At 40.0% G+C, this 22009-nt stretch overlaps 1 protein-coding gene across 1 annotated transcript; it reads right to left on the bottom strand.

Annotated features, from left to right (window-relative positions):
* Positions 1–4390: 4390 nt before the first annotated feature.
* On the bottom strand, positions 4391–16050 carry GTF2A1L (general transcription factor IIA subunit 1 like). The gene is made up of 9 exons (XM_018085269.1): positions 15967–16050; positions 14104–14205; positions 13673–13796; positions 12242–12297; positions 11142–11235; positions 9377–9972; positions 7598–7888; positions 6706–6795; positions 4391–5300 (listed from the first exon to the last, which is right to left on the bottom strand). The coding sequence occupies exons 1-9, from the start codon at positions 15985–15987 to the stop codon at positions 5193–5195; spliced, it is 1482 nt and encodes a 493-aa protein (XP_017940758.1). The 5' UTR covers positions 15988–16050; the 3' UTR covers positions 4391–5192.
* Between the last annotated feature and the right edge of the window lie 5959 nt (positions 16051–22009).

Genomic DNA, 22009 nt, shown 5'->3' on the forward strand with positions numbered 1-22009 from the left:
ATCCAATAGCTGTAAACCCCCACCTGCTGCACGCAGGACTCTATTTTGGGTATCATATGTGCACACACAAAAATCAGGTAAGCTGTAAAGGCTCTCTCTCAGCAGCAGAATAACTGCCCCCTGCACAGGCAAGTGCTGCTTTGTTTTCTTTCCAGGACAGTCTCATGAACCATTTCCATCTGTCCACTCTCTGACATCACTTGTGCCAGAAGCGTTCAGGAAGGCACTGGGGCTCTTCAGCACCTACAGTCCAACTCCATTCCCACCTGATGAAGCAGAATAGTTCCTTTTTAGTGACCCTATTTTCCTATTAAACTCTCTCTTTTCTTTCACCATGCATTGCCTGATGCTAGGTGATCATGCTAAATGCTTGATCCAGATTTGTGGCTGCATTCCCAGTTTAAGTAAGAACTGAGCATTCCTTCATTATTGCAGCATATTTACTCTGTTATCAGCGGATAAGCTGTCACCCTTACGCAGTTCACTTACCACGGGCCAACACCGCACTGCACTGAAGTTACAGATTCATATGTGTGAGCTCTTACCTGCATCAAATGGGCCAAACAATCTGTACTGGGCAACAAGTTGCAGATTGCATTGAACGCCAGGCAGGATCCCTGGGGGAGTCTGCCCCAGGCACATCCTAAAGAGGTTACGTTCTACACTGAAAATTAGGTGCTTAGTTACTAGAAAGTTCACCATGTCCTGCGAGCAAAAACATACAAAAACTGCAATCTCCAGATCAAGCCTCTTCTTATGTTGCTTATTCTTGACAGGTTGGTTCCATTGCCTCTGATGGGATGAACACACAAGTGCTTACATTTCATCAAACAATACCTACATGAGACCTACATGTGACAGTTTAGAAGATAAACCAAATGGATTTTACATGGACTTGTAGTCACAGTTTTAGCATCTTAGATCACATTCTGTAAATGATACTCACAGTATCTGAAGACAGTTCTTCAGCTGGTATAATACTCACCTACCCTGAACTGAGTGGAACAGTGCTGCTGTCTGAGGTCTGTGCTGCCTCCAAAACAGGCACAGCCCAACAGTTCTTGATGGCCACCAAAAGTGCAGACTCTGATACATATGAAAATGGTATTATTTGCAATCACTTTAAACGTTTTACATTATCCTTTTCAACTGAGTCCATTACTTTCAAGTCTGTGACAGCAAGAGAGTTCCAAAGCACATCTCTAGTTGCCCAAACACTGCACTGCAAACTAAATTTGGTTCACATTAATGAAAGCAATTCTTTGTACTAGTGACTGGTCTATCATTAGTTCATAATTGTAATAATTAGCAATAACATCTCTGACCCACTCTTACCTTCAGCTTAATGCCATTATTTCAATCAGTTCAAAAGCTCTATATGTAAGCACAGCTGTACTCACAAGCACTTTGCACAGGTGGGGAACAAACCAGGATTGAGAACAGAGGAGACTGTGAAAACTCTTGGGTTTAGCAACCAGTAAAAATTCCATATGATGCACTGCTTTATACACACCAGCTCCTAAGCAAACAGGACTACAAAAGGATATTTATCTATAATACAAACTAAAGACAGAGATGTAAAAAAGAAAACTACCTGGCCTATAGAGTCTCTATCACCTAACTCAAAACTGAGTTTTGAGACTTTTTTTCTGACATCACATGGAAGAGTCCTGCACACTATTTAGGACATGAGAAAACAATGTCTTGAGTGGGCAATAACTGATTTACCTGCATTATGTTTCAACAGGACAAGAACTTGCAAGCACACCCTCCCTACCATGTAACATTGTCAGGAAACTGCACTGTACATGCTGTAAGTTGAGTGAAATCCACCTCTTACAAAATTGAGGATTTAAGGAAAAAAAATAAAAAGAAAAACCACAGACAAACAACAAAAGTAATTTATATACTTAAAATCTTCCTACACACAAAAGTAAGCAAATAAGTAAAAGCAACACTTTAATAAGAGATTTAGATTCATGCTAGAGTTTCCCATACAAGTTACACTTTTTATTCTGTCTCATTATTTTTGGTAAACTTACCTTCTTTCTTGTATAAAGTTTTAGACAGCCATTTACTGAAGTATCTCATCCTGTCACATCTGCAGCAATATGTTTGCTAAACTGTAAGTAGCAGCAATCAAAAACATTAATTCATAAACTGTTCAGATCAAAAGCACTGATTACTGCTCAAGTCACAGACTACAGTAAATAGCTACATGAGCTTACATTTTAATAAGAAACATTTTTTTTTTCAGTATAAAAATTCCTGACTTCAGGTAAATATAATTGTAAAGGTCTTATTCCAAGTTGTAATTCTTTACCAATGTTCATTCAAGAACACTGGAAGCAAAATGTAGGGGAATTCTTGTATGCTTAGACAGAAGAAAATGAAAGTCAGCCCTACTGCAGGAGTCCAAATAGATATTTCATAGCTCTAGACTGAAAAACCCACTGCAAGCACTCCTGAGGGATATCTGCAGTGTTATGAATTTAGTAGCCATTTTCTCAAATATGGCTACTAAAGGGGTTGAGATAGCAAGATCAAAACCCTGTTCTAATTCTTAAAGCTCCTATATGTGCTCTCGAAGGCATGGATGGAGCCCATGCTAGAGTTCCTTCATATCAAGAAGGTACTGGGTTAGAAAATGCAATTAAATAAAAACCCAGGAGATGCTTGATGGTGTAGCTAAGTCGTCTTCAGCATCCCTTTTGTGGTAGGTCAGCTTTGACCAGCTCTGCATACTGCCAGCAAAGCTTCATGAGGAAAGGTGGCAAACAGTCCCTTGAGATTTTAATTGCTGACACTACACATGATTTATGAAAAAGCAAAAGAGGATGAAAAATATCACCAATGCCCAAGCCATAAAACTTACAAGAGGCTTGAGATGTAAAAGACTGGTGTTTAAAAAATACTTCCAATCCCTGATGTGCAGCCTATATAACCAATATCATACCTGGACTGCACAGAGGTTGGAACAAGCTATCATAAAAATTAACTTGCAAAACTTCAAAGCATAAGAAGCATTTCAAGAACAGAACAAAAGAAGCAGAGGCAGCTAACAGGCAGGAGGCATGTCGTAACTATGACTTGGTGAGGCTAAGAAGAGATGGGGCAAGAATTCCTACAGAAATACCTTTATCCCACACATCTCAGCATCCATTTACAGAGGAACAAGTTCTAGGAAGGGACAGGGATTGGCAGTTACAACAAAGCTTAGAGCATGGACTCCTCACCTTCACGTAGAGGCAGTCTTTTAACACCACAAGATGCAACAAAGAAAAAAGCTGCTCGTCTTAAAAACTAGCTACAAATTAAGTGCTCTCTAGCCACTTTATTTTATAGTGACTAGCAAAAACAAGTCAAATTCAGGGGCAACATTTGGAGACTGAGTGGTGCTTAGTGAATGGTGCATATCTGGCCCTGTCCTATGGATTCCTGTGCCACACTACCTCTGCTTCCATTCTTTTATGAAGTTGAAAATGGTCCCACAGTTCATAATGTGCACATTTATAGAGCATAAACACCAGTGAGAGAGTGCTGAAATCTAAAAGCATCTATCACATAGTAAGAGCTGCATTTCCTGTGCATTTATGGATCTGAAGCCTAGCACCAGAGCAGCTACAAGTCATCTGAATGAGGAAAAAGAAATCACACACTGTAATATTTTAACCATCTCTGAATACACATTCTTCACATCCCAGCAGCAACATCTATAAAAGACAAAAGAAATGCCACACTCGGATCAGGTGCTCTAGTTCAGTGTCCTGTCTTTGACACTGGAGAGCAGCAGATATGTCAGCAAAAGCATGGAATAAATAGTTGTTAAAAACCTACCTCTTGAGGAAAGCATCTCTTCTCTTAATGCCATCAGCACAAGGGTTGGCACCATTATGAAAAAGGGCTGGGTTTTTTCCCCTCATGTCTTCTATATATTCAGTCTCTCCCCCTCTTCCATTTCTTTTCCTTCCCTTCTCAAAGCCTCTGCATCCTCTCAGGGAGTAGAGATAGCCGAAATGTCTCACGAGGTCTTCTCTCAGCAGACATGGGAGCAGCAGCCAGGAGGGAGGGCTACCACATGGTACTGCCCTTCCAGCAGGATTATCCTGTTCTGAGGCTTTACCATTTAGTTCCCAATATTGCCCTACAAGGAACAGGAGCTAGTCAGGAGAAAAGCTGCAGCTCTGAAGGGCTAGGACACAGAACTTCTTTCTGACCTTTGTTTCTAGGCAAACTAACAAAAATCAGTGTTGAGGACTGGTGGGAATGCAGTTCTCATGGCAGGGTGAGCTACTGCCACATGCATGGCTACTACACGTTTCTCTCAGCAAAGCTTATATTTAGGGAACACAAAAACAACTCTCTGCTAGAAATATATATGAGGTGACATTTTATTATTCTGCACAATTTTTGTCATTCACAGCTTACTGGTCTGTAGTCCTGAAATGAAGTGAGTATGTACAGTAGCAAACTTAAATGATTTTCCATTGACAATGAAAATAAATCACATTTTAGTGTTACATCACACTATTCATTGCATCTCAGTAGACATAGATGGTATAGAATAAGCAATAATAATTCTCATATATTGAGAACTCCAGGATCTTCCACCCCCATTTCCCTTACTTAGATCTCAAACGCCTGCCCTTTAAACTGATGTCAAAAAACCACAAAGCAACAAAAAAAGCAAAACAGGAAGGAAAGACAAGAGGTTTCAGACTTGCACAGATGTGGCTTTCCTTTTCTTTTTTTAACTCAGCAGTCTTTGAAAAGAAATACATGGTATCAACAATAACTGTGTAGTTTTATATTTCAAGTCATACTTTAGCTCTTAAGAAGTTGAAACAAACCCAACAGAACTAGAATTTACTTTGTAATTCAAGAAAGTAAAGAAATACTAGCATATACAACATTTCAAACTTTAAAGCTAATCATTCCAATGATGTTTCTTGGTTGGAAAAGTGTTGAAATAGTCAGAAAAGAGCCGCAAAGCCAGCTGAGTAGCTAACAATACAGTGTTTTACTGTGCATGTATTAACTACACATATTTTGCATGTTTTTATCACAGCTTTGTTGTTTTATTATTTGTTGGGAGGTTTCATGGCAAAACAATAGGAAGCCCAGTTGTTTCACAACAGAAGGTTCATAAGGGAATAATGCCACAGTCTTAAAGTCCATGCTTCAGTGAGGTTTCACCACTCTGCATCTCCAATGGCTTTTGCAAAAACATGGTCTTTACCCTCAAAGGACATCACTCCATCTTTTAAGAAGAACTTCCATTTGTTCTTAGTTCGATGTATCTGGTAAAAAGTAAAAATCAAAAATCAATGCCCCCACAAATATGTATCAAACCATCCATTTAATAAAAAAAAAAAAAAGGTTTTAGCACAGTCTGGTTTACACACCCAGTTTTTATTTGAAAATCCTGATAGCCCAAAATATTCAGTGGAAGCAGTATATTTCATTTGTCTATAATGAATTCCCTGCCCTCTCAAGAGAGCAATCTCATGAATCTTAGCACACCTTCTCCCACACTCCCTCCCCACTCTCCCAAGAAAATGTGAGCTGTGTGACAACTCAACACCAGCAGGACAAGACAACAGTAACGGAGCAATTTCATGAGAGATCAGTCTGCCCCAAAACAAACTGCACCTTGAAAACAAGTACAGCTTAACTGAAATGCAGTGTTTTCCTTTTTCCATACACATGGCAAAGCAATGTTGCATGCACAGCAGTGTAAGAATAAGGCTAAAAGCATGAAAACTTTGCTTAAGAGCAAATACTGCCATAAAAAAAAAAATTATATTCTGTTTCTTTTTGAAGGCCTGCAAAATAATCCATACTGCAGAAAGCTTTGTTTGATACTAAAAGAAGGCATTTTAAACAACTCTAGAAAATTTCTTGGATTTTCAGCAGTCTAGTTTCATCTCTAGAAAGAAGAAGAAACAGGACAGCAATTTTGCCAACAGCGTTCTTTTATAGGTAACGAGTAACAATAGAAAAATGTTTTTATCTGCTTTTCACTATGCCTAGTTACTAATCACTTTTGAAAGAATAAAAGTCAAGGCACATTCTCAAGCAAACTATAGCCATATTGTTCCATATTTGTTTTAAAATAAAATACGTACTTTGTTTGGTTATCTTTTAAATTACTGATATATAAGCATCCAAAACCATACCAGAGTTAGTATTTAATCTGATCTTTGGAAGTTCAAAATAAGGTTGAATTTTAAACATTAAAATGAAGGACAAAATGGCCCTTGACAACCAGTTGGTTTTTCAGCCACAACAGAATTCTGGTATGAAAAGCTCCCAGTAAGCACTTCAAAGAAAAAAAATGTTAAACACTTCTCTTTCTGTTACCCATTTCAAAAGTCTTAATTCATGGCTGAATATCCCTGTGTACATCCATGGAGATGTTGCTATTACTTAAAAGTTAAGGAAAAGCATAAGCTTTTGCACCTTTACACATTTTAATTTTGCAAGACTTGTTCTCTTTTCCTTTAACAGGCCATTCTGATTATCCTCATTTCAGAAAACAGCAGGAAAGTCTTCAGACTATTGTCAGCTAAACACATAATATAAACACTCGATTATTACAGCATTAGATTTTCTTTAAAAAGTATTGACAGTAGAACAGACACAGATTTGCTGAAGATATCATTTGGAATGATTAAGGAACAAAGATAAAAGTACATACTGTACCTTGTCGTACTGACAAACTATCACGTTGTCGGTGTCAAATAAGTCTGGAATGTCCTGTTCACTGACATCATCACCAGAGTTCAAGGGGTCCTAGAAATTAAAATTCTATTTTATAAACTCTTTCAGAATAGCATTGAATATACTTGGCATCAAACACACCTAGAACAATAAGGGTTACCACTGAAAAAAAAAATCAAGACCTAGAGGCTGTGAAGACCACGGTACACAAACTTCGTTTATAAGCACCTTTACATGCTTGCATTCTCAAAAACAAGAACAACCTAAACAAAAACACAGGTCAAAAAGCAAGACTGCTAAAGGATAAAGTGATTCCAGTAACTGGAACACTGATCAACTTGTATTTATTTGAAGTCCAAATGCTACAAGTTGATTCTCTTGTGAACAAATCTCCAGGATACAAAATCACACACCTTTAGGAAAAAGGAAAACATAGGAAACATATGTACTTGTATCATATTGTTCTCTGTTAAATCCCCTGTGGTTCTTCAGAAGGAATGGAAATCTAGATTTGTATCCTGATCTTATTTAAATATATCTTATTTAAAATCTAAATTTTTTTAATTATATCTTATTTAAATAAAAAGCAGAACTCCATTCCTCTGAGGCCAGGGTTTTACAATAGATCTTTAATTCTGATAATTTAGTACTTTAATTAATCCAATAAACAAATGACTTTTCAACATTTCTTTCATTTGTCCACACTCTTCATAATGAGCTTTGAGTAATTTCTCAGCAGTACCTCCTATCTCCTGAGGCATGTAACTTCACTGTGCACGCTCTGCATTAAACTAACAAGGAATTGTTCTATGTCCAACAATTCAAGATACACCTACTATTGTTATGTGCTTCACAAGGCTAAAAAGTAAATTACCTCCTCAACTATATCTATTTGGAGGTCTTCATTATCACCACCACTGCAGCTAGACTCCATATTTGAAGTACTGTCACATTCTTCATCATAGTCTTCCTCATCATCCAGAACTTTTAGATCCTCTGATTCAATAATTCCAATGAATTCATTCTCTTCCTTATCTTTTGCATGTGCTATTTCTTCCTTGGAAGAAACATCACCAGTGCCATCCAGCTGGATGATGCCTTCAATGGCACTGCAGGTATCCTTCTCTGATTGGAAGTTATATTCTGTCTGCTCAGTAGGTTCCATGTGACAGGAATAAAAGAGACCAGAGACAGCTTGTGAATTAACACCACAATGAAAGCTATGTTCAGAACAAAGCCTGAGATTTTTGTTCATAAACCAGCATGTTTGGGGCACTAAAATGAGAGTTTCAAGTCCTACTACCTGTAAACCCTGAGTACATTTGCAAACTGTCATTACATCTAACCTTAAATTAAACCCATGTCAAATATTCCTCAGTAATACAGAAAAAAAAAGAATTCTTTGACTTTTCTTTAAGCACTCCTGTACTCAACTCTAAAAAAAAGGCAATTAAGTAAGCCTTTAGAATTTCTATTGCAAAAAACCTTCAAAGGAAAAAAAAACAAAACCCCAGCTACTCCTCTGACTCAAAAACAGCATTTTTCATTCTTTAAATAAAAGTCAAGATGAACTGATTCCTCTCTTTCAGCTCAATCAAAATGCTTTGTTTAAATAAGATATAAAAAGCTGGGAGAAACAGTAAACATTTCACTACTTCAAGTTACTGCTCATAAAAGTGCTAGAACTCCTAAACAGAGCATTAACAGGAGCATAAAAAGGCTTTAAGGTTTTGGCCATCTTCAGTTTCTCATTAAATCCTTATTGTAGCACTTAATTCCCACTCACATACACTTTCTAGTTCAACAAAATAACACTTTGCTTTGACCTTCCATTCTTACTGTGGACAGTCTTCATCATCCTGCCATCAAAGTTCAGATGAGCAACATAACATGCTTTCTATTTTCAGACATTTGGCATTATTGTCATTAAATCTGCATTTAATAAATTTGCCTCAATCACACATAAGCACTACAACTCAAAGTGAGCAAGCCAGTCTGAACTTCAAACATCTGCAAACAATTTCTGGAACAAAAATTAGATGAGGTCAGGAAAGTGGCTTGTTAATAAGTCATTCAAGTTTTCCACACAGCTCTAGCTGAGTTCTAGTTTGTTCAGGACTTTTTCCCAAGGAAATACATTTTCTTCCAGCAGATTTTCACTTATCAAATCTGACTTTTCATCCTCAATGCGACTTAAATGCTCTTCATACATTATAAGCTCAAACTAATCCTAGCTGATACTGCAAGCACTTTGTCCACAGCTGACCAGTATCCATATGCTGATCAGTGTCAGAATGATATGGAACTTCTCAAGAGGTCATTCATGTCTGTTTAGTCACCAAAACAAAACAAAAAAAACCTATGATCCCCAAAAGTAATCAAGAATACATTATATCTATCCGTTATCCACTACACTTCATCTTTTTAGATTGACATTCTCATCCATCACAGTATTTTAGCAGTATTTTTGACAAATTCTTAATGTAAAAATAAGCAGTTAGCTACTGCTCTTCTAAGCAAGCTCGAGAAAGAATTTTAAGATGAAAATAATTTTTATTCTTACAATTGAGGTGCTATTTGTCATTTATGGATGTGTTCAAACCATCATCTCCAACAGATATATTTTCACCAGCTGAGAGACAAAAGGCATTACCTCGTCAGAGGAAGCAATGCTGCCCTGACCTTTCAGGAATGCATTGTCATCCAGACTTTCGCTGGAGATAATCAGGTCGATGATATCATCAGACACCTGCTGCTGCACCAGGTCCGGAGGCTCCATGTCCAACTGCCCCTCCACATCCAGCAGGACACTGCTCGAGCTGCTTGCCAAGGACTCATCAAGAAAAAGCCCTGCAGAGGATTCTGGAGTAAACACAGCTGTGTGAAGATTGTCGTGCTGGGAGTTTTCTGTGGAGTCTGCACACCGATTCAACACTGCATTAGTTGCAAGTTCCTGCTGACTCGCAGGAGGCTGCTGGACCAATGAAGCAGAGTTCTCCAGGGGTTTTTTTTCCGCAATGTTTGGTTTAAATACCATAGTCTGTTGGACAACAGCCTCCTGGGGTTGCAATGTTTCACCAGCTGCCTGGAAAGAAGGTGCGTTCATCTGTGCAACACCGGCAACGCTGGCTTGCAGAACTGAAGGTTGCCCAAGGGGATGAATTATCTGCTGCACAGGAGGGTGTAGAATGCTGCTATCTGCTGAGGCCTGTGTAACCATAACAGGCACATTTACTTTATAAAGTTGCCCTACAGAGAGAAGAGTTGAAAACTGCTTCAGCAAGTTAAACTGCAGGTTCATCCAGGCCACTGACCTCTTACCACGAAAAACCAATAGCAAACACTCAGGCAAACTACGAGAAAAGGGATGTTTACAAAGTAAAACCTTCCTCGAGCACAATTTCAGCCCTTGAAAATTAAGCATTCAAAAGCTTTCTGAATCATGGCTTCCAATCCAGTCCATCATGTTTTACACCCATTTTTAGTCTTGGCCTACACAGTACCCTGTAACAGTAAGTTCAATAATTTAATTACGTACTAGCTTTAAAACAATGCATAAATAAAAATCCTGGTTTGATTTTTTCTATGTTATTTCAGAAACTAACAAATACAAGATGAAACAATAAACTATTCTATATCTACAGGGAGAGTTCAGGACCTTTAGGTATCCCCTCTAAAAAAACTACCCAATTAAGTTAAAAAAAAAAAGAAAAAAAAAGACCATTCCTAATTTCTGTATCTTCTCATTCTATGAAAACCACTCCAAATACTGAATCCTTCAAGTCATTATTATCAGTGTTAGAAATACAATGCCAGAGCCAAGTTCCAAATTCCATTTGATTTTTCTCCTCCACACACACATGCTCACACACAACAGCCACTGGTACCAATCTATAGGTCTCAAAACGTCAGGAGTTATACCTGAAATAGATAACTAGTGACATTAGTTCACAAAGACCAGCTGTTTGAGGAAAGATTTAATGATGGAATAAGCCTTCCACTGATCACACCTAAGCAGCACAAGCACGTTTTTGTACAAGCAGCATAGGCAATTTCATCAGCAAATGAATGTGAGCAAAAAGGTTAATGCTTGATTTTATTTTATTTGAATAAGAAATCAATTTGTTTCTGAACCAGTGGAGTGTCTTCACCTTTTTAAAACATGGAAGATTGTCCCTCATATAAGAGAAGGAGATACCTTCTTGATCTTGCAAGTGTACACAACTGACACACTAACTAATCCATGCAATTACTTCCCCCACACAGCAATCATGGACACAAACTACAGAGGAAGAGAAGGGTAACTGGCTTTACCCACCTTTACTTTAACTTCACATCTGTTTTATCTCCTGCACTTGGGACCATCTTTCAATATCCACAGTGCACTGTAACATCTCACATGTCCTCTTTAACCTTACCTGGGGCTGTCTGTAGTGTCACTCCAGCTGGCAGGTGTATGGGATAAGCAACAGCCGAAGGGAGAGCAAGAGTTGTCCCTGCTTGTGAGGGCCCCTGGATACATGAGAGCTGGCTTTAGTAAGAAACAGTGCACACTTCATCCCCTGGGCCCTGACTGCCACACCTAACACCTCCATATGGAACACCAATGAGGACCTTTCTGTGGTCATCTTCACTGAAAAGTTGCTTCATGCTTTTGAGATTCAGACAGATGAAGAATATTCTGCATTAACAGGGTAATGATTTGCCCTAAGTGTTTCCTACTTCCCACCTATCACATTCCCTTTTTGTTAACAGAACACTTTCCCATACCCCTTCAATGTACCCACCATCCTGAAAGGTATTTATCCACTTAGAGTCACTTTTCCCTAAGTTTATGTATTACTCCACACAGCACAGACTCCTTTCCTAGGCCTATGAAGTCATTTCACGTTCTCTTTTCCTCCTGGAATTCCTCCAAGAGTTGGATATATGGCTCCCTTTCAAACTAGCTGTTTCAGGGAAATCCAAATTTTAAATCAGGAAACTCACACATTGCAGAAACATCTTCCCAATATCATGTTCAACTTTACAAGCTAATTAGCTTGAGTGTCAGGAGGCTCTCAGTAAGTTCATCAAGCTCTGACAAATAGTAGCCACTCCTCAAAGAAATTTTGCCATTCCCAAAGTTCAGAACTTGTCAACTCTAAAAACATCCATTTGCTTCTGGATGATTCCCACACCTCACACATAATGCTGCTCCCAGCTTCACTAGTGCTAGTATTTCCCAACCATGCATTATTTTAACACCCAGTAATTTATTTTTTTTTTAAGTAACTGTAATGTGCATTTCCACTACACTTCCATCCTATGGGCTAAATACATGCAGCCATGTCTTCCAACACACCTCTGGCTGCACTGCCTGCAAAACCAGCTGGTAGATCCCTATCCTTTTTCACTGCTCAAATAGAAGCAGAAGTGTTACAGTTCTCCCCCTTTAAAACTATTAATAACTGACAAACAACCCTATAGGAGTTCAGGATAATCAAAACTGAAGTAAAATATCACTACAGCTACATACCAGTTCTGCAGCTGTGAAATGTTGAAAACCTCTGCCAGCTGGGATGACAAAAGAAGCTATAAACAAAACAAAAAAAAACCCACTACTTAACAAAAAACATTAATTTCTTGGACACAGTTATCTTTAAATAATTTACCACAGTTATTTTTCAATAATTTACAGCAAGTACACATGAAACTAAAGCAATCTAACTTCAGCTCATACTCATTAGATTAACAACAAAGTGAGCACAAGTATTGCCTTGTCAACATGAGGAAAACATGCAAGTACTTTTCTGCACCAGAACAAATCCAATGGTGCTAACAGTAGGAACAGTAGGATAAGATTTTCAAAAGCACTTAACACTGACTTCAGTGGGAGAAAAAAACAAAAAAGCCAAAGGGAAAACTTTCCCGGGCTTCAGGAAGCAAACAATTCAGGTAGTCCTAAATACTTTGAAAATCTCTGACCATAAGGCAATTCAAATCCCATTTTTAAAAAGAAATAGATTCACTGGCTTCAACAGATTGTTTTGCCTTAGTATTGTCACTAAAAACTTAGGAGTAACAAGGTAATGCTCATTAAATATAAGACCACCAGTAGCATGCAAACCCAAAAATATATTCCCTTTCAGCACATGGAATAAATAAAACATCTGCCTCCAAAAGCAATTCATTCAAGTATGAAGACTGTAAAAAAAGAACCAAAAAAAACCAGATGAAGAGTGCCTGCCCAACCTTGAAGTGCACTACAACACAGATTTAAATTAAACCATCTCATACGGGTTTTGTCCTTTATGGGCAAAGGTCCTAACGGCCTCACACTCTGTGATAAGTCTCAGCTGAGCATTACACTCCACCACAACAATACCACACTGGTCAGCTGGACTTAATTGAGAAGAGTAGGTCCTGATGTCAGAGGCTGTGTGAAAGTCAAGTACTTCTCTGCAACAGGAGCACTGCCTTTAGAAAAACTAACTGGAAGAGAAACCAAAAAGCTCCCTCTCTTCTGTTTGAGCAAGAGATTACATTTAAGCCACTGGAGAACCAGATTAAACTCCAACACGACAGCAGAGCTGCATGGCACAAACGTGCCAGATAACCTCTGCACACATCAGGACACACATTAAACGGGGAAGCAAAAGCTTAACCCTACAAGTAAAAGGTGCAACTGAAGGGCTACACTTTTGGACTGCAGACAAGAACACTAAAATTCTCTGCATGTTTTGCTGCTGGAAATAGGCAGCAGATCAAGAGCACATACAGAGAATTCCATTAGTTTATCAAAGTTTAATTCATCTTTTATTGGTCAAATTCTGCTTTCAAATAGTTACTGTTCCCCTTCGTGCTATTTACAGAAGCATCACAAACCAAGATTATTGCAAGTCTTCCAAAAACATCCCTGAATCACAGAGCTATTCTTAAATTGCTTCTGTTGTGTCCAACACCTGACCTGCTGAAGCCTGCAGAACACTGTGAAAATTGTGTGGCAGCTGCAGGGTGAACTGTGGAGAACAGTGGCCATGCCTGAAGAAGCCTTCTGTTGCTTTGGACTCTGTCAACTTGGTTTCCCAAAGCTGCAGAAAGATTATTATTAAGGTCAACAAACATCAGCTTTGAGAACAAACTACGTCTAAAAAGATAATCAAGTAATCCCAGTTTTTTGAGAGTAAACTGACTGATTCTAACCAATAAACATGGTAACAATAACTAATGGATTTTAACTGCCCACAGCCAACATATCGCTCACAGGATACTTGTAACTCTAAGTTAAGGTAAAAGTTTGAATGTTTTGGAGGGCAAAGAAATGAACAGGTACATCTTCTCAAACAACAACACCAAAAAACCTCACAGCAGCTATTTACACAGGGGAAGCAAACAAACCTGCTTCAAGTCTTTCAGAACCTGTTCCTCTACCCCCTCTTCTGCAAAAAGTTCCCGCACACCTTCAATCACATCTTCGATAATGGACTTATATAGCATAGACTAAATTAAAAAATATATATTGTCAAGTTAAGATGAGCATTAAGTCATTTGAAAAGATAGCACAAATTCTAATCTCACTGCATAAACTATTGTTATGAACCGAACAGCAAAACAGATCAGTTTAATAAACTGAATGTCAAATGTCAAGGTCTGCAATTCCACTCATTCTTTTAAATCTGACATCCCTAGAAAAATACTGGATTTGAGCAGCAAATTATTAGTTAGGCTACAGAAACGTTCAAGAAAATCCTAGAAACGTTACAAAAACAATTGCTGTGCTTATTTTCAAACAAGCACGTCCAACCACTTTGTACTATTCTATAATCATTGCCCCTAACTTAAAGGCCAACCAACAGTAAAAGCTACTAAAAATGAGATGTGCCTATTCCATCAGAAGCAGAATGTAAGGAACCTGCAGAAAATAACAAAGATTTTTTGTGTGTGTGTGTGGAAACAATTTTATGCTGTATAGTGGATTAGCTAAGGAAATTTTAACATTATTATTATCAACACATATCATTATCTTATATTACAATAGGACTTCAACAGAACATTTTATTCCTTCTTCTGCCCATATAAGTGATTAAATTCTAATGCTCCAGTTAGACCTGGACAGCAGACACACATGAGCTTCAACGTTCATACACTCCAATGTAAGATAATTAGCTTGTAGCAATTTAAACCTTATTAATCTTGATTATCATCGTCGCCAGAATAGCCTACACAAGGTGAAAGATGAAGCTAAGACATTTTAGGAAACAGAGGAGTCTGAGTTATTAATTTTCATTTTTTTTAACATCAAATTAATATTTTACTGCTCTAAAGTTATTCTAAAGTGTAGATGAAAAGTAATTCCATTTTTTTTAAAAAAATAGAAGTTATTAAGAAGTAACACATTACACCTTTTGAAAAAGCAATCAACACAATATAGCATTACTTTAAAATAACCATACTAATGTATAATTTTTTATCTGGGATTAGTGATCTCCAAAAATTCTCCACCACATTTCAGGATCCTAGGAAGATGAGGAGGAAAAAAAAGTTTACTCTTGTGCCACTGCACTAAAAGCTGTTGATCAGCCCATATGTCAAATGCTCTGCCTTCACTGTTAATCCAGAAAAGAAATTGAATGTAAATCTTTCAACGGGCCTATTCCTCTCCCCAGGATTGCCAAACTAGAGTGAGGACAAATATTTATTGCGCTACGTAAAAACTGAACATAGCGACGGTAAAATTCAAACACCGCATGCTTCCAAATTAGAGAAAAATGGTTACAGTGCAGACATTGTTGTACTCCAGCTTTATCCCTTCACACACAGGCACTCTTTTGCCGGAACCAGGCCATCCATACCGGGAACCGTCAAACTCCAGTTTTCTTTGTACACAGCGAGGCGGCAGGAAGGGATTGCGGCAAAGCCCCAAGTGAGTCTAGAAGGGAAGCCTCCAAGGCTCCCCTGGGATTACTGTCCCCTGAGGGACCACCTGAAGCCCCACGTACGGAGAGACAGGACCGGATGAAACCCGGGGCGGGGGTAAAAGCCGCCGCTTCCCTCCCTGGCACCGCCGGGCTCGCCCAGCGCCTCGCTGGAGCTGCCCAGCGCCTCACGCCGAGCCCGGACACGACCCTTCCCCCCGCGCTGCCCACAACGCGTCGTTTTCAACAACGACGACGACGACTACGACAAAAAGGGGGGAGGCAGGGAGAAGGAGGCGATTTCCCCATCCCGCAGGGAAGGGCAGCCCCCGGCCCGGCCCCTCACCACGGGGCTGCCGTGATCCATGGCCGCGGCCGCGCCGCCGCCGCTCCCGCCCGCCTTTAAGGCGCCGTTGCCATGGGGACAGCCCGGCCCCGCCCGGCCCTCCCACATCCCTGAAAACCCCGGGGCCCTGGGAGCGCTGGGTGCTACACCCACACACCGAAAGCAAGACCCCAAAAGAGGGACGGGCCGAAAGGAGGTGTGGGATCCGAGCTCTGGCCTGGAGCTTACCCTCATGAGCGCAGGGGAAAGGAGGATTTGTCTGGAGAACCACAGCTGCTCCACGGTGCGAGAAGGCACCGAGGAAAGCTGGATACAAAGGCATATCATTTTGCTCTAATAAACCCCGAAGTCATGATTACCTCCTAAAAGGAGCTGAAGCTACTAGTTAAGTAGCAGCAATCTGGCACAACTACTCAAATTATTGCTTACATTTGCAGCAATCTGTTCATATGTTAATACAGAGATTTACCAATTTAGCAGTTACTCATCTGGAAAAACGTTCATTAATCCCATATATGTAGTAGAATATATGCTTGGGTCTTTCTGCACCTTCAGTCAGTGTTGCCCTGGTGATTCTGAGAACCTAGAAACATTATCTTCTTTTTTTCCTTTCTTTTTCATTTTTTTAGGTAGCTATGTAGTTACAGTGCTGTCTGGCTTGTGAAGAGGAGACTCACCCATTAAGCTTTCATTTTTAAGGCTAACTTACACATCCTGAAAAATGAAAATATTTTAATGAAAATACTGGCAGACCCTTAATTATACAGCCACACTAACACCTACAAAAAAAAAGAAGCAACATCCATAACCGTATTCTAAACTGCATTTTCACAAGTGAGACAAATACAATTTCCTATTGAAGTAATTTTGCTCTACCAGAAAATATGTTTAATGACACTGTCTGGGTCTTGAATTAAACAGCAGTTACATATGCAGCTGTTCTGTATGCCCTGCATCTTCACAAGGAAAGGAAGAGCCATGTTGCTTTTATTTAAATAATAAAACATGTTTTTTTTAAACCACAGTTCTCATTTGAAACTGTCTGGGATAGTGCATACCAAGAGTGTCCTTATTCTTCTCCTGTTTTTTCCCTTCAAGTTAGCAGAGATAGCAGGAAGGAGCTGCAGCCTTGAGGATCTTGCTGGGCCCTGAAGGTCGCAGATGGTGATCCTGCAGCTGGATTCTGCCTTCCTCATCAGGCAGATAGACCTTATGCAGAGCCTTCTCCCTGCCAGCATACTGTACAGTACTCCTAGAAAGGTGGAAGTGCAGAAAGAAGATCTATAAATGAGCTCCCTTCTTTCTACCTCTGTTTATCTAGGGATTACGAAGTGCCTTGAAATTGTAACAGTTTGTATGCCTAACTTCAAAAAGAAGGAGAACTGGGGAGCTTGATACCAAAGGACTTCCCAGCTGTCTCAGATAGTGGTCAGATTACTTCGCCTATGTCCACGCATTGCAGACCAAAGCAAATTATCTTCACCTGCACTTCAGGTGGAGAGCATGTCTCTGTATTTGTACTCCCACAAGGCATGTGGGCATACCCCATCTGTTCTAAATTATACCCTTTGCATGGAGAACAACAAAGATCCTGTCACCAAGGTCAACATGTGAGTTCCCTTCATGCAGGGGACAGCAGATAAGCCTACTTATAGTACACTGCTATTGCTGAGGATAAAGTAGAAACTGGGAAAGGGAATACAACTTTCCAAACTGCACAGGGAGTTTGTAGAGGGCACTTCCTGCTAACCAAGGTGCTTATGCTTTCATCTGAGGTCTAGCAACATACCTTATATACTTTCTTTTACAAATGCCTAGGGAAGTTGTTTTTTCACCTAAGCACTGCAAATAGTATCAGCTGAACAGCATGAGAAAGCCTGGTATGCACTGAAAAAATTCAATCATCTCTCAACAAGGAAAAAAATATTAAAATATCTGTGAAAAGCATTATCCATACTGACTGTCTAGCTTTGATATGGTGATCTTAACCTACTATCAGTGTCCTGCAGTCATTTTCATGCTTATGGACTTTTCTAACACTCAAACTCTACTTTCAAGAGAAGAAACTAAGGCACAGACACAGCAAATATCTTGTCCAAGCTCACAAACAGCAGTGGGGAACAGTATCCAGGTTTCATCAGTCTTGGTTCAGGTTCCATCCCAGCTCTCCCCATTGCAGTCTCTAAGATCTCGCAAGAGTTTTAGAAATGAGACTATCAAAAATATTAGCATGCTGTTCAAACCCTCCTGATTTTTCAGGGATTTTGTCAGCATTTGGGATAGTGCTGCTTAAGGACACCTCAAACATTCGTTTTCTAGACAGGTTTTAATTTGTAATTATTTATACTACTCTTGATACATGATGTATAGAGAAGATTTATTTTTGGATGATGAAGCTTTATTAATCATTTAAAAAAAATGTACCTTTTTCAAATATCTTCCGTCTAGAAAGAGAAATCCCTCAGTATGCTCGGATGCTTGGTCATGACTGCCCTCTCCTGTTTAAATCCAGCATTGCTGCTGTAGAGGAACACAGCCACTCAGCCGCAGGACTGCAGAATTCTATCTCAAGGCATATTTTACAAATATCATCTTGCCTTTTCTTTCCAAGTAAAAGCAATCATTCTTAGGAGAAACCAGTTGCAGAATCCAGGCAGTCCTCATGGAGATACTGTGACATGAGCAAAAGTGTAATTTAATTTTAAAGATATTCTCTAACATGCTCCCTTTGTTTTTAGCTGTTGACTCATAGATATACAGCACTCCAGTCTCATAACCAATTTTATTAACAGCATGATTTTGTTACAAGCTCCATCATCTCCCTCAGAGTTCTGAGACAGATAATACCAGGATCTGCGATTTGTTCCTTTTTCATTTATCATGTGTGACTCCTGTTTCTTCAAGAGCCTCTCTTTTTTTTTTATTACCTGATTTAAACCACTTTATCAGAAGAACTATAGAAAGACCTGTCTCTTAATTCAATTTAATGACAAATTTTCAGGACATTGGGTGGCTTATGAAGGGCTCTGACCTGTACAAACTGCTATATAAAAATGGCAGTCTGATGGATTGAATATACTGAATGGTACTGTATATCTCAGCTCCTCGGCAAGCCCAGAGACTTGTATAGTATGAGTAAGCCTAATTAAGGATGAAATAAGCCTTGCCTCTCCTAAATACTCACTCTGATACATATGCCTTATGTGGAGAGAAATTCTCAAAAGGAAAGAGCAGCCACCAGTCATTTCACTGTCCTTATTCTTGTCCCTGCTTTCTATCACACTCCTGCTGCTGTACAGCTCAGTGCTCATCCCCTGTTCCCACACCTCCTTTGCTGTCTGCCTTGTTTCCCTGGGTGTGACATACAGATGTTTTTACCACCCTTTTCTCCCACAGAGACCCCAGCCTCCTGCCCTGTGTCCCCAAGAAAGCCACAGTCCAGCTCCCTCTTTTGTGCACTGTCTTTGCCTTCTCTCCCTCTAAGTCCCTTCCCTGCCATCTAGTTTTGCTTCCTTCATCAGTGATTGAAATCCCACTCCTTCCTCACCTGCCTGTGATTGCCACTTACCTGCTCCTGGGCTCCTTGACTCCACTGGGGAGGGACGAGCTAACAGAACCACTCAGAGGCAGGGTGCAGTGGGAGAGTAAATGCCAGAAACGTCGTTTCTCCTTATTTGAGTTAGCTGATGGAAGTTCAGAGTGGAGCAGACTATTGCAAAAGTCCGGCAGTCTTAGTGCGAATTTAAATAAGAGCAGAGCAGCATGTTTTGGGCAAGGCCAATTTGCTCTGTCTAACTCTGCGTTTGGTCATTTCAAGAGGAATAAAGCTGAGGGACGACATCAGCCCCTTTCACCAGCATTGGGGTTTACAACACCAACCAAACCACTAAAATCATCCAGCAAGTGACTGAGAAAGAGGCTGAAGCACAGCTTAGCTGTCAGACTCTCCTTTTTACTGCCTAATTGATACCAATATAACTCCATGAAAGAACAACTCTGATGTATGGAAACTAACCTGCATTGCTATATTGAGTGTGGGAAGCATTGACGGAGGACCCCAACATTTGCTCAAGATTATATTCCTGATCTTCCTTTTCTGAGCAAATGTGGATGGGCTCCTGCTGTCCTAATACTTAACTTCATTCTTCTTTGGTTTTTTATCTCTTTCTCCCCACTCTACTTTTGTGTAAATCTGCCCAAAGCAGATCTTTTGCAGCCCCCTTTTGACATTATGATCACACAATTAACAGCAAAGATATTCAGTAATGGCTTTCCACAAAGGGGGGTAAACAGCCTTTCCCTTTTTCTCTCCAAGCAGTGGATGGTTCCCTCCATTTCAGATGAACTGTCATCTAAATCATGGTATCATTTAGACAGTAAAATCTACTCCATATTACAGATCACTTGACAGGTGAAGGTCCCTTCCTAGATAGCAGTCTAGGAAAGTTACAGTGCCAGCTTACCTCTGGGTATCACCAGGCTAAGGTCTAAGTTCTTGCTGTATATCCTCCCTGTTTCACTTTTGGGTTTTGTTTGATATTTTCATTGCACCGCTTTCAGCATGACTGTCTCATTCCCCTTGCCTGAGCAAGATTGCCCTGTGCAGGAAGACGGGCCACCATTACCAACAGCTGTGCAGAGGTGACACGGGGATGCTCTAGGGGGAGCAAGTTCTGCTTGGTGCGCGATGGCAGCTCGTAGTGGATGAGAGCAGGGCCAGCTGCATGGCATGGTGCTGCCCTGAGCTGCAGCGTGCCACAAGCAGGTACCAGCTTGGCTTGTTCGGGGAGGACACCTCTCACTGTGCTCCACCAGTTTCACAACCACCTGCTGTGTCTTCAGCGGCTCTGCCCCTGCCCCCCACCCACCCCTTCTTCAGCTGCTTCAGCTCCTCCTCCCCACCCCAGGAGATCACCCAGTTCATTTTGCTTCACTCCCCGCAGCTACTCACAACTTTGTTCTCAACTCCTTCCCTTGACGGCACTTCTCTACATGGTTTCCTCACCACTGTTCTGTTTCAGTCCTTCTTATAGTTAAGCTTTTCAACTTGACTTAAGAGAGGCACCAGTTCTCCTTATCCCCTGCAAACAAGCTCTGCCTGTTGCCCTTTCCTTCTTGCCAACTCCCTGCTCACTCCCTGCTTCCTCTGTCTTATCTCCACTGCTGGTCACTCTTCACAGGTCTCTTCTACTCCCAACCCATCCCCACTTCTGATTTTCCCCCTTGGACTTTTCTTGCTGAAAATGGAAATGGAGGTGAAAGTTCTTTCATATTAAACCGAAAAGGCCATCGTAGTGCAACGTAACATTAGACTGTATTCACCCACAATCAGAAACACCTAATCACAATAGGGTTTGGGATAGCAAAACAGAATTTAAGTGAATGCTTTTTTTATCAGTAAGGCTTCAGCAGGGAGTGTGAGCACCACTTACAACATGTTATGATTGTTATTGTAAAAAATTACAGGTTGTTTTTGCTAAGGAAAGAGCAGTGCTATAAAATAGCGCATACTAGGCATAACAGAATCTAGGAAGCTGTCCCAAAATAAATGTTTTTATGTTTTTACTTATACTCTAGTAATTTGTCATCTCACTTTTCATGTACCTGAATCATTTTGTACACTGATACTTTTAAACATTGTAAAATGTTTAAACTCTGTAAGGGAACTGTACTTTTGCTAGACACCTGCTTTCCATTTGCAGGTGCTCACTGAAGGATAGAACACCACTGAAGTGAGAATGGATGTTAACTCTATTTCCCAGTGTTTCCCAGAATAGCTGACAGCTTTGCTACAGACGCAGCAGCATAGGACAAGTGGCATAGTTATTTTATTCTTTAAACCCATTCTTTGAATGCTGCCTCACAAACCTCTCGCCTTATTCCCATATTTCCCCACAGAGGTTTCACTGTTTCCCTAGTAACAGCTCATTTCAAGAACAGGCTTTGAAATTTGTGGAAGTCTTAAACAGTTGTCGCTACATTATATTCGAATACCCCAGAGAGATTAGAGGGAGAAAAACCAGGGTATTCTCTGGGTTACTGT

This window comes from Manacus vitellinus, unplaced genomic scaffold (assembly GCF_001715985.3).
Source record: "Manacus vitellinus isolate BGI_N305 unplaced genomic scaffold, ASM171598v3 scaffold_8_pilon, whole genome shotgun sequence".
Taxonomy (NCBI): domain Eukaryota; kingdom Metazoa; phylum Chordata; class Aves; order Passeriformes; family Pipridae; genus Manacus; species Manacus vitellinus.